The 13,313-nt window shown below is 37.2% G+C and overlaps 1 protein-coding gene and 1 long non-coding RNA gene across 4 annotated transcripts in view; one reads left to right on the forward strand and one right to left on the reverse strand.

Annotated features, from left to right (window-relative positions):
* The window catches only part of LOC103482520 (uncharacterized), an 8,846-nt gene extending 4,296 nt beyond the window's left edge, over positions 1–4,550 (forward strand). For both annotated transcript variants that reach the window (XR_536486.2, XR_536487.1), the window contains exons 3-5: positions 1,277–1,348; positions 1,759–1,878; positions 3,370–4,550. This is a non-coding gene — a long non-coding RNA (uncharacterized LOC103482520). The remainder of the gene's footprint in view (positions 1–1,276; positions 1,349–1,758; positions 1,879–3,369) is intronic.
* A 1,193-nt stretch (positions 4,551–5,743) lies between these two features.
* Positions 5,744–13,041, reverse strand: zc2hc1a (zinc finger, C2HC-type containing 1A). 2 transcript variants are annotated; one of them, XM_008438735.1, is made up of 10 exons: positions 12,937–13,041; positions 12,373–12,443; positions 11,820–11,936; positions 10,946–10,972; positions 9,686–9,827; positions 9,440–9,582; positions 7,952–8,054; positions 7,065–7,140; positions 6,223–6,327; positions 5,744–5,979 (listed from the first exon to the last, which is right to left on the reverse strand). In XM_008438735.1, the coding sequence occupies exons 1-10, from the start codon at positions 12,950–12,952 to the stop codon at positions 5,856–5,858; spliced, it is 924 nt and encodes a 307-aa protein (XP_008436957.1). In that variant the 5' UTR covers positions 12,953–13,041; the 3' UTR covers positions 5,744–5,855. The 2 variants fall into 2 exon arrangements, with proteins under 2 accessions (XP_008436957.1, XP_008436958.1); XM_008438736.1 differs by lacking the exon at positions 10,946–10,972.
* Positions 13,042–13,313: the final 272 nt, after the last annotated feature.

Below are 13,313 nucleotides of genomic sequence, written 5' to 3' on the forward strand. Positions count from 1 at the left end.
TTTTTTTTTTTTTACTGTTAGTTTCAAATTTCAATGCTTTGTCGTTATAAATCTTGCTGTAGCTGTTATCAAAATCATCCTGTTTACATTTATTTTGCTATTCAATTGTGGCCTCTCCTAACAAAACCTCTACTTTTATATTTATTTGTATAGCACATTTCACATACAAGACAGTTCAAAGGGCTTTGCGTAAAAGTCAAGAGTAAGAATTTGAAATTAGAGCTTAAAAACACAGACATACAAGAAACAAGAGAAAACAAATGAGAAACAAGGGGAAATAGTTGTCAAATTCAATTAGACATTAAAAAAAATGTTTTCAGCTTGGATTTTTCTGTCAGGACAACAAAGGCACTTACACACAGGCAGAGCTGTTTTAAAGTAAAGTATATTGTCTGTGCATCAGAAAGCCAGAATAGCACAAGGCCGTAGCCCAGTGACATTTGTAATTAATAAATCCTTTTTTTATGAAATGTAGTTTCCATGAACAAAAAACAAAAAAATACACCAGCAGACAAGTTGGAGCACATGAGCTGAGGCTGAAGAAGAGACTCACAATAGCATATGTAACATAATATTACACATTTCAGGTTCAGGTGATTTATTTTTTTTCACACTACTTGTTATGAAGGAAACTAAAGCTTTGCTTACAGGCATAACACGCTAAATCCCGCTGGATAATACGTTGGCCCTGTACCTTTTGCGTTGAACAATAATATTGTTTTGAGACCATTTTTAAGTAGTGTAACGGTAATGGCAAAATAATGCAAGAACACATTCTCAGATATCGATAAACTTTAAATTCTCATGGGCATTTCAACACTGGAACCAGAAGACATTTGAAATACGCAAAACAAACAAACAAAACAACAGACACAACAACTAAAATGAATTACAAAGTCTCTATGTAGACAAAATAGTCATTCGAAACCACTTCTGGTTGAGAGCAACGAACCAGACTGAAAACCATTTTTGGTAGAGATAAGAGATTAAAGTTAAATGAAAATGATTGTTTTAATTCATCATGCAATTAATTGATTTATTGTTTATTGCGACAGGCCTACTTACAGGTTATGCAGTTAGGACACTTGGAATGGGATCATGTTGTCTGGGTCATGTTGTTTCAGCTAGGAGATTAATACAAACCAGACTAAAGGGATATAACTGAAAAAGTGTCGTTTTCACAAACTGTACCATGAGCCAATGTAAAGCCAATGTTTTTTTTTTTGTTTTTTGTTTTTTTGTAATGCTAACACTGTTGTGTTCTCATTCATTTAAGAGAGACGAGCTGCAAAACCTACCCTGCCGAGAACGGAAATACAAAATAGCAAACTGCACAACAGAGAACGCTGTGAGTAATGGTTATTTTCTGTGTCACCCAAGAGATTTGGGCACACCTTTTGGTGTTCCCTGAATAGGTGTGACTGATTTTTTTTTTTTTTTTTTGACTGTTACGTAACAGTGTGTCCTAATTTTGGACTTACTGTCCATTGCTTCAAATGTAAATAGGGACACAGAACATAAAAGCACACTTATGTATTTCTACTTTTGTGCAAAGCAGCTCTAGTACCGCAATACAAGCAGACACTTTTCCAGTGAATCTGCCAATAGCAGCATGCACGCATTAGTGTCCAAACCTCTCACTTTCTCCATTTCCCTATATCTGGAGGGAAAGCTGGGTATTTTCCTTGTGTGTTTAAAAGCAGATCTGAGCTTTTTTTAGTATCCGCCTTGACCATGACTCATGTTATATTCCCGCAGGATATTGTGGAAACCTTGCTCCGTCAAGCCTGTGAAATGCAGAGGCTAAACCTTCAGAACATGACAAAGCTGGCCGATACTGTCCAAACTTCGATACGATGCACTTGTCCTGCAAACGTGGTAAGTGTACCGCAGAATTCAGTGCTCCTTTCTCATTATTGTTATGTTTTTAATGTTCTATTATTTTGGGGAAACAGGAAACAAGGCATAGGAAGGGGTTTCTTTTGCTTTTATCTCTTCATGAGATGTGGAATTTATAATCTACCTAGGAATGTTGGCAGGTTTTTATTCTTCACTTTGTCAAGAAGGTGACTCACTGTCAGCTCATTCTGACAGTGCATTCAAATATGATGCCTGTTTGCTGCCAAGTCTAACTTGACGTGAGGTCAGATAGAACTAGCAGTCGATTCTCACCATGGAAGTGACAGTTAAGTAGCAGGAGCAGTGGATCAAAATTTAAATCATTTTCTCAGCCTTTTTGTTCGTGTGATAATTTTGTGTGTGTGTGTGATCTTTACTTCATTGGCAGCCATAAGTTAACATACCAACTACATAGTATTGAGTATACACGTCAAGGGTAAAAATAACACTTTAATTGTTCCTGGATAACCTCTCTTTACACTGTCATGTACACTTCTGCTTTAGCTGCGCAGGATCTCAGTGAGATTTGATGATTCAGGCTGATTGTTAAAAGTCTGAGTCATAATCAAGGCCTTTGTACTTCGACGGGCTTTATATTATTGCTTCACATTCTCGCATAGTTTAGAAAAAATCTTTTTTTTTTTTTATTTGCTCTCGGTCAAAGTAATGAACACGGTTAGGAACCAACTCCGCATTTTTAAGGTGTGGAGTTGGTTCACCTGGTTTTGTTGATTACATTAACCAGATATAAATGTATCTTTGATTGCCTGTGAGGTTAATAAAATGACATTGTCTCAATGTAATAAAATGACATTGAGACAATACCATGAGTCTCATGGTATTGTACCATGAGACTCTCATGGTACAATAAGCTTGAGAAAAAAAAAACATGCTTTGAGAGCATTTGGAATACTTGCATTTATTGGGCGACAAAAAATATCTTGACTATGGTATAAATTGATCTTCAAAGGATTTTGAGGAACATAACTTTCTGCCACATCTTTAAAATGCGCGTGTGACCTCTGATCCTCCACTGGTTTGAACAGCACTTCGTATCACAATAAAGGGTGTGTAAATCTCATCAGGAAATTACTTTTGCTGTAATGTGACTGTAATTTTAAATTATCAACTCACCAACGGCCTAGATAAGTTCAAACCTCTACCACAGCTTTTATCTAGTCTAATCATTTACTAGGTCACGCTTTCTGGTATCTGGCACACCGAGGGAAGTGCGTCTTCGTCGGCGCAGACAAAGCATCTGCATAGCGCAGCGCGAGGTCAAGCAATATCGAGTCAGAGCAGCAATATTTGAGAAGCAGTTGAGTTGAGTCTGTAAGAGTGGCAAACATGTGAGGCATACATATTATGTCGGGGTACTTATGCAGTTTTTCCAACAGTTCCACAAAATCTGCTTTAGTGATCAAATTATTTATGCTAACACCAATTAGTATGTCTATCTTTGTTTCACAGACAAAAGACCCCAGTGTGAGGTCACAGCGACGGAGGATTCCAAGAAACACGGGGAAGAAGATGAAAAAACGTTGCAAAGCTAAAGCAATTCTGTCTTCCATGACTGTATGCTACCAGAGGCTGGACATTCAGCAAACAGATGCTCGAAACTAAGCTGAAGCACAGCATGAAACCAAACAGGGAAAAAAAAACCAGCAACAAAAAAAAAACCAATGTGCTGCCAGTTTGTCTGAACTGTGCTGTCGTTTCGGATTATGCAAGAAGACGCTTCCAGTTAATTCAAGCTTTCCTGTAAAGTATATTTGTCTTGCGGCTGCTTTAGGTGTTGGACAACTGCTGACTCTTGAGATCAGTTTCCAAGCTACACAGAAACAAGTCATTTAGCAGAAGGAAGCAGACTGGACTCTCCCACGCTACATGGATGAGCTGTGTGCTGTACAGATCTACTGCTACAAAGAGGAATTCACTTAAGACAAAAACTAAAGGCCTTCAGAATGCATATAGCTAGTGTTTGAAGGGGCGATTAGTGAAGAATCTACTTCCAGAGACTAAGTTAAATATATATACATGTATATATTTGTGTAAAAAAAAAGAAATGCTCTGGTTTTTACTCGTTCTCAGAAATGGCTCCTGAAGTACAAACTGGAAATGTTATGGTGCTCAAATGCAGTTTTGCTTTCACTTCGGAAAAAGAATGACCCGACTAGTCCAGACATATTTTTGTTATCTTGGTTATCTGAAGCCGGTTGTTTTAGGCTGTGTGTCAAGTCATCATTGCCGTCTTTGGTGACAATGTATTCATTAGTCGCTCGGAATGATTGATATATTAAAAGCATATTCTGACACAGATGGCTGAGCTCGGTTCACAGGCCTCATTACTTATGTGGGAGACATCGAAGATGCCTTTCCCACCGCTTTTGGTCGATGTTGTGATTAAAGATACTTTTATCATACAAAAAAAAAAAAGAAAAAGAGCCAGCTATGCTCAACGACCAGACTTGTAACAAAAAAAAAAAAGTTGAAACACGCAGCCTTTGTTCCTTCTCTCTCCTACTTTCAGTGCTGCTGATTTCGGCCTTGTGCTTAAAAGGCCTGTTTTTAAGCAAGTGAAGTATATGTGTTATGTATGACATTGCATGGGTTTCCCCATCTATATTTATAATTAAAGAAATTACTTTGCACCTACGACTCTAATGCACTTTCTATGACATCCCTTTAGGCATCAACTTTCTTATGCAAGTCAGAAATAAATCACTGGTGTCTTCAAAGAAGTTTATTTATGTGGTTGACATACATGACATTAAGTGCACAACCATATTTAATGCAAAAAAAAAAATCTAATTTTTTTGCTCGGCTTAAATATTTCTCCTTCTGAGACATGTTAGTTTTTAAATCTTGTTTGGAAAACAAAACAACTCAAATCATTGCTAAGAGTAGACAATGACTTTAAGAGCAGAAAGGAAAGAGAGAACTCGGATAAGCGCCGACAAGACCCATGGAAATATACAATCTAGTGTCACCGTAGTTGTGATTCTACAATCCGTAATGTGTTGAATAATGATAAGAAAAAAAACAAACAATTACACTTAATAAAAATTAAAAAAAGTCTGTGAATCATATCTCATATTATTCAGCATAAATTAAATGGATTAAGAAAATAAATAAATTTCACTTTATAAAGTAAGGGGGGGAAAAAACGGACAGAGTTAAAAGCTACATTTGCCAGTAGCAGTAGTGTTACGGGACATGTTGCCTGTAAAGTGACAGCTTTAAAAACTGGTTTCTATAGGGAGTGATCTCTGTCTAAACAGGGCGGTAAGAGAAAAGTTCCAACCTATTTTCCCTCAGTAGTCAATTATATTGCACTTTGATATGAAAACCTTCTGTTTGAGAAGAGAAGACTGACTGAATGCGCTTCAGGTCAGGGTAGAAACTCTGCAGCAATCACAGCCATCTCCAACAAGCTTCATCTAACACTCTCTTCCCAGTTTTACTACGCACTTCTCTGTGTGAATTTCTGCATACTTGCTAATCCCAGGGCAGGAACTTTGTTTTTGATACTTACATAGGAAGTAGTGAGAAGGAAGGTAAGATGAATTGGATGAGTTCCCCCCCAAGAAAGGAGCCGACATGCATTAACCCCTTAACTGTCACCAGAAACCTTTACACTTCAGACAATTGGAGGCGCCGGTGTCCTCTCGACAGTTAAGGGGTTTAAGATATTTAAAGCTTTGCAGTTTACCATCGAGACCGCTCAAAGAAAATAATTCAGCAACATACTGAGGAATATCACTACCATATTGTTGCATAGAGCAGTATAGCTTTTATCTTAGCCATGCCCCTCAAGCTAACAGGAAACCGGCAACAACGTGGGTCAGATGGAAAATCTGTTCTTAGTCTTTATTAACTTTGGTGATATTCTTCACTGCTAACTAAGCACAGACACATCCCTACTTTCCTGTCCCTTCACCGACTTTTGACCTCTGTCAGATGCATATCCTCCGAATCCCACATTCACAGCAGAAATTAGCGGAGTCAACAGGGTACTTGGCGCCACAGGCGTGGCAGAACTTGCTCTTCATGGTGCCGTTACCGATGTCGACGTCATTCCTGAAAAGCAGAAAGTTAAAAATTTATTAATAACCGCAGTCCTGCAGGATTAGAATACCAAATAAAAGTAGCAAGTGACATTTTAGGTAAAAAGGAAAATGATAAACAGGGAGAAAAGAAAATTTAAATTTGTAGCTGCTGCGGTTTAAGATGGCTGCAATTCACCAGAAACACCACAAGAGGGAGGTGAAGGTTGGAGAGTACTTCTCCCAGTGACCTCTTGAGAAGCTGGAGGTAATTTACCCGGACATGTTGGCGTCAGCTTGCTTTTTGTTGGCTCCTATTCCAACCTGAGAGTTCCTCACACCTCCGTAGCCTGAGCTTACACCTCTGGCCTTATTTCCCACACTGAGAGAGAACGACAACAAAAGCAGATGACAGTGAGGACTGGATTTGGAGACACCGATCTCCACTGCAAGACATCTACCCAAACTAATTCTGGCCTAAAACAATTAGTTACAAAATCACCTACAGTCCCACATTTATATGACTATCAGTACAGTCTGGATTACATGTCTTCAGCTCAATAGGTGAGAATACCATTTCAATAAACTATACATTTTAAAGCAAGATGATATGCTCTTATGTAATGATTACATTTTAGTTGTTGAGCTTTTTTGCCCCCCCCCCCTTCATTGACATGATTTTATTGGAAAGTGAAGTATTCCTGTACAGACACACTTAAAAGAGAAATAGCTAAAACAGTAAATATGCAAGAGTGCTCATCAGTGTTTTCACATCCAAATATTTTACTCAAGCCTTCATCCAAACAAAAATGATCTAAGCAATAAACCGTGTGTGGAGCTGAAACACATTTTAAAGATGTGACTGCACGCATACTGATGATGGTCGTTTTCAAGTCTTTATCTCTGTTAATTATGATTTTTCACTACCATAATGAAAATATATTAATCAAGAGGTTATTTTGGAAAAGGTATGTTATTTCTGACAAACATATATCGTCCTTTCTTATTTTCTCTGAAAAGTCGCTAAATATTTCAACAAAGTCAATCTAAATGTTAGGGGAGTCAGAGCCAGTTTATCAGTGCACCTCTAAACTGAAGCATGTGAGTTAACAGACTCACCCTGAAGGTGGGCTTGGGATTCCAGAGAGATTCCTCCTCACTGGTCCTGCTGAGTTTGTCTTACCTGATGGGCTTACTTAAGTGAGTGAAATGATAAGGTAAAGAAAAGGGACATGATTAATATGACAGGGAGAATATCTGTATGTATATCTGTGGATCACATAGTAAACTTAAGAGATGCATGAATAGAGCTTTTTTTTTTTCTGGATGGATGTGCGTCTGTAGAGCATTGTGAAGAAGTTCCTACAAACAAGGTTTTGATCGCTAAGGGAACAACCTGTTTGGCATTTTAAAATATTTCAAATGTAACTCCCGTTTTATAATAAACTTTAGTTTTCCGTTAACAATACATTTTCTTCTACCGGGAGGAGCTAATGGAGGTGATATACAGTGTATATTTATTGGCGTTCTGGTAAAGATGTGTAAATAATCTTAAAGAAAATGTTTGTTCTTATTTATTACATTAGCATAGTCCCCCCCACACACACACACACACACAATCCCAGCTCACATAAACCGGCTTCTATTTTTTTATCTTGTATTATTTCCGTCTCTCGTGGAACAAGAACAAGTTTATTTTACAAGCTCTACATACCCAATTAATCACAAGGAAAAATGTGACACCGTAACACCCCACTGAGAAATTTAAGGAACTAGAATCATGCAAAAAAAAAAAAAAAAAAAAAGAAAAAGGTTGCTTTCCTTCAGACAGACACACACAATCTCTTTTATGGAAGTCACAAAAAGGGGAAAAACAGAGGATAAAAAGAAGTCTGGACATCGGCTCTTGGGCAAGTAATTCTACTATAAAATCCACTACATACATATTTGTTCAGTGTGAATACAGCAGCTTATGCTTACAGATGAACACAGCCGTGCTGCCTTACCAGCGGACTGTCCCAGGGGTCTCTGGGGCACACGAGAAGAAGTTGAGGGGAGTGCTGATGTACCAGGAGGGGTTGTTTTTTTTACAGGACCAGGAGGCTTAAACTGAGGACAGAACGGAGGCATGACAACTTGAAATACGCAAGCGTCTGGCCAGGAATTTCATATGGTAAAGTTTCAACATACAGTGGCAGTCACGTAAAATACAATGCTTGAAGTGTATCTGAGGAGTTTAGCTCTGTACCAGGAAAAGCCTCATGTTCAATCTCACCGATTTGATTTTCAAGTGTTTTTTTCAATGAAATTTAAACAATTCAATGAAAATTTTGGTATCACAGTTGAAAAGAAGCACAAAACCTTTAGTCATGAGCTGTTTGCAATACATTTTTAAAACAAAAACAAGGAAACGTATCAATCAACTGTTAAATAATAAAAAAAAAGGCATAAAATATATTTTTGGTATTCTATAAATGCTGCAAAAACTAAATTTCAAACATCGGGCATTCTGATGTGCTTTTTTTTTTTTTTTTTTTTAAGTTCAGTATAAATCAGATAAAGGTTGGGGTCATATGCTTTGATCCATAAATTTAGATAAGAATTCAAAACTACTATTGCCATCAAAGAACTTGAAGCAGTATTTTTTTTCTAATATGTGTTATGGTAAAAAATAAAATGATGAAATCAGCAAGTAAAAGCTAAAAATAAAAAATAAAAAAATAAATCATAATTTAAAAAGGAAGCCAAATCACAATATCTCCAGAATTTATATTTGCAAAACTTCTGCCTGCTGTCTTCACCTTTAGAGGGAAAAAAAAAACAAACACACACACTGCTTCATTGGGCTAAAATGAAAGTGTGTGTAGGGGTAGAGCGTGTTCAGAGCCCATTAGTCCTCAACGTAGCGACCCGCGGTTCAATTCCCGACTCTAAAAGCTTTGCTTCACGCCTTCCCCACTTGTCTCTTTACCCTTTTCCTTTCATGATCTAGTGCCAGGAAAAAAAAAAAACTTTTAAAGAAATGAAAACAAAAGAATCAACCGAGCAACAACAAGTTATTCACTTTTGTCCTTTTCATTCTTCTTCCGTGACATTTGAATGAATCAACTGACACTTGAGAATGCCTCCAGATGCATTATCCCTTCATCAAATCGTCAGTCAGGATAACAGACTCATGTTATGCATGACCAGACCATCACACTACCTCAAAGTCATTTCACAAATTGTTCCAACGTACAGCTGATCTTAACTCTTCCTTACGGTTGAATTGCAAAATGACGTGCACTTCCTGGATTCTTGCTCCCTTAGCTAAAAGTTAAGTTTATTAGTAGTAGCATAGCAGTTTTTTGGGGTTTTTTTGGATGTGGTTGACGGGGGAGTCTTTTCATAAAGTTTCTGTGTTTAACATCCGATTACGCCAGACAAACTTTCTACCAAAAGAGACGAGCGATATGCGCTCCGACTGACTTGGTTATTGTCGTGCGTGTGCGTACCTGTGTGCGAAGCGGAGTCTTCTTGGCATCTACTAGCTTGTTTTTATTGGTCATGCGAGCGGCTTGCTCCCGGCAGAAATTGATGTGTCTGTCGGCGGCGTTCTCATTGAACCTCCGCTGACAGTAAGGACACTGGATGTAATCTACAAAGCAGGTTTGGTACACAGATTACATGATGTGTACTTTTTTTTTTTTATGTTAAAAAAAAAACAAACTAAAATGAATAAAAATCCACCTGTTTGTTACCTGGATCGTAAGTCGGGGGAGGAGGCGGGGGTAGAGGTCCCCCCTCCCTCATTGCCAGAGTGGCGGCCTTGGCGGCTCGAATGGTGGCGATGAAATCTTCGTGTTTCTTGCGCCAGTTGGACGGCTTCTTCGGAGGTTCGGCCTGGCGGGAAACGATTTTGTTAGCACAGATTGCTTTTGATCGGTACGTCTCTGTAGTCACGGTTTTAGAACGTGACACTAAGAAAATGTTTCTACGCAGCCCTGAGGTCCAAAGTTCTTGCTTATCTGGAATCTTTTAAGCCTGGAATTTCCACCACTGCTCTGATACAGTGAATATGAGCAATGGATACATCAGACTTGCTTTTTAGAGTACTAGGATTAAAAAATAAATAAATAAATACTTCATAGCTGCAGTCCAAGTGTTATCTAAAGCTAATCATTTATGACAGAAGTAGTTCAGTGCACTGTCTGGGTTGGCCTGACTTCCTATTTCGTCCTACAGCTGCACTGTTCAACTGCATTAAGTCCATTTGTTAGAATGTTCTTCTAATATTTTATATAAAATACAGCTTTAGAGGTTCAATGAAAAATCTGTGGAATGTGCCAGTTTCTATATCCTAATTAACTGACCACTCATCTGAATAATCAATTACTAAAATAATCATTAGTAGGAGCCCTCCTTATTTTTCTGCACTTTCAATGTAACTTTCATGACATGTTTTTTTATTTTTATTTCTCAAGACTTTTCAAAATGCCAGTGACGGGTTTATTTAACTAAAGTTTGTCCTATTAATACTGATTAACCAGAAGCCACATTGAAGATGCGAGTTGAAAGCTAGATGGCATTAAGACAAACAGATTCCTGAGTCAATTTAAGATCAAGCGCGAGAGTTTATGCAACTCAGATTGACCTCATTAGAAACCGTAAGGCATGACAGAGAACAAATTAAAAATCTCAAGGAAGCTATTGAGAGAAATCCCCTTTATTTGACAAGCCTGAAGGGACAGCAGAGCTGCAAGCAGAAGACATCAGCATTAAGAGTCACAGCACAAGACTTGACTACACGCAGAGTTCAAAAACTGAAACGACACTAAAAACAATCTGCTGATTTTTCTTGTTATACTGACATCACAAACATGAGTTGACATGCTTTCAACTACCGTTTGCTTCAAGGGTATATGTGAGTATTCAGAAGGCCAGAAAGTGTGAGCAAATGCAAAACAACCGTATATGGAAAAGAAGGCAAAAAAAAAAAAAAGTAAAGCAAGTGAACTTACTTTCTGTGCGGCAGCTGAGGTTTGTGACTGAAATACAATTGACAATGTTTCACATTTGAAAATAAACGCAAAGATTTATGTACAAGTTGTTCATCAGAGTGAAGATCAGAATGCTGAGAATATTCTAACAATTAATTTAGTACTGGGATCAAGCACTGATCCAGTGCAGAGAGCAAGTTTTAACATGACATACGATAAGAGTATTAGCGCCATTGTAGATAGAAAAAATAAATAAATAACATGATCACTAGGGAGTAAATTCCCACCAAAAAACGTAAACATTTATAGAATACACAAATTTCTGACAAAAAAAAATGCAGATATCCTCTGTCGAAAAATTATACATTTCCGAGAAAAAAAAATTCTACGACCAAAGGCATACATTTACAATATTAAAACTAAGATATTCTCTGAAAGTCAGAAAAACTGGTGTTTTCTGACATTGCAATGTCATAGTGTTTCTTAGTTTTAATGGAAATTTATGCCGTTATAGTCATTTAAAACTGGCGTCAAAAAATATTGACACGTTTACGAGATTTTTCCTCCGTGACCATATTTTGTTTTCCCTTCATCTACAATGGCTATAATACACCATCGTACATAAACTCATTTTTCTGAGCAGTTCGAATGTTAATGCTACACATCGTTAGGGTTTTAGCTTACATGGTTGACTAAATATCTTTAAAGTGTGCACAAATGTATTGCAAAAATAAATGAACCAATGCTGACTAAATAGTCTCTGACAAATTTAAAATAAAATCTCAAATTTATAACATTTGTCCAGAGCCTGATTAAAAATGGCTCCAATTGAATTTGCTAAAATAAATAAAATAAAAAGGTGTTGGAATGTTATGCCCTTCATCTCACGACTTACCACTGGTTTCATCGGTTTTAGTACGGGGATGTCTGTGCCCTCAGCTCTCTGTCGGCTCGAATCGAAAACTTTTCTCCTTTTAACCGCTGCCTTTTGGCAAATTCTACCATGTTTCTCCTATTGGAGGAAAGATAAATACATTAATGAGGAACATGGTTCCTATACAAGATCCCTACGAAACCTGAAGATGTTGAACAATTATTTTGATTATTTTAACGCAGGTCTGTGAAAATGTCAATTGATCTGAAGCAAAGATTATAAATCAAATGTGATTCTATTCCACTGCTTCCTTAAAACCTGAACCCTTCTCTATAGAAGCTTTTTTTCTTTTTTCTTTTTTTTACCAAAATACTGTTGCTCGAGTCAGCTGACGGACAGAGGAAAATGTGATCGCCTAGCAACTTTAAAACTTTCAATGCTTGAAGGGCCTAAACCCTTCCTGACAAGGTTTAGCTGGGGGTAAAACCACACCATCTTCCAAATGAGTGTATTTTTACGACACTGAATCGATACAAATCTTACAAAGTATTTGGAAGAAAGTTGTTTTATTTACCAGGACATTGGGCAAGAAAAATCTTTTACAGGTTTTGCACTGAGACAGTTCCTCACCAGGAGTCTGACCATCTGTAAGAAGACCAGATAAACAAATGAAACAATGCTAACTCTTCATTACTCTGATGCTGTGCTCTTAACAAGACGTGTTATATACATGTTTTTTTTTAAAATGCAATGAATAACAAACACATTAAAAACTGTACAAAGAATAATAATTCAAGTTTGTTCAATGAAATGCATTTTTGACGACGCCCCAGTCCAGTTCATTCATTAAAATGTTCCATCGATAGCAGTAAAGCTAACACAGGGCCACTTTTGTGGTGATAAATCATACCCACCCAGTTAGCAGCTAGCTTGCTTTTTATCCCAACATTACCTTAGCTGTACTTGGGCTAAATCCCAAACAAAAGAGGTCGCTGTCAAAAAAAAAAACGGTAAAGCAAACGCAGCAATAACATTTAAAATGGTAATTCTGAATGTGTAACGCTGAGATGCTGCAAGTTCGAGTTTGGCAAAAAATAAAAATTACACAAAGGAGGAAAGGGACATCTATTTAGTTTACCTTGAAATTCTTCCATTATTAGGTTATTCTCCTGTCTGATGCTGCTGCCGTTGACGCCAAACGGCCCAACGTAGCCTGGGCAATAAAGAGCATTCCCTCCGTATCTTTTCCGGTTTCGCAAAAATGACCGAAACAGTCAAGAATTTATAGCGAAAACCACATTTTAGCAAAACTAATAAATAAATAAATTTATTAATTAACTAGTAAATAACATAATAGTAAGTTTAAAGTTTTTGTTACTGCAAAGTTTCGTCCAATTACAACGTTTACATATGTTGTTTGTATTTTTTCTTTTTTTTTTTTAACTTTTTTATTTAGTTTGTTCTTTAACGTCATGATCCGGTACTATAATAATAATAATAATAATAATAATAATA

The sequence above is a fragment of the Poecilia reticulata genome, linkage group LG20 (assembly GCF_000633615.1).
Source record: "Poecilia reticulata strain Guanapo linkage group LG20, Guppy_female_1.0+MT, whole genome shotgun sequence".
NCBI classification, from domain to species: Eukaryota; Metazoa; Chordata; class Actinopteri; order Cyprinodontiformes; family Poeciliidae; genus Poecilia; species Poecilia reticulata.

Excerpts from the sequence above, each read along its gene's own strand:
- zc2hc1a (XM_008438735.1), bottom strand. Across the intron at positions 8,055-9,439 it reads AGACTCCGCTTCGCACACAG|TTTAAGCCTCCTGGTCCTGT; the intron begins GTACGCACACGC and ends TTCTGTCCTCAG. Across the intron at positions 7,141-7,951 it reads ACCCCTGGGACAGTCCGCTG|TAAGCCCATCAGGTAAGACA; the intron begins GTAAGGCAGCAC and ends CACTCACTTAAG.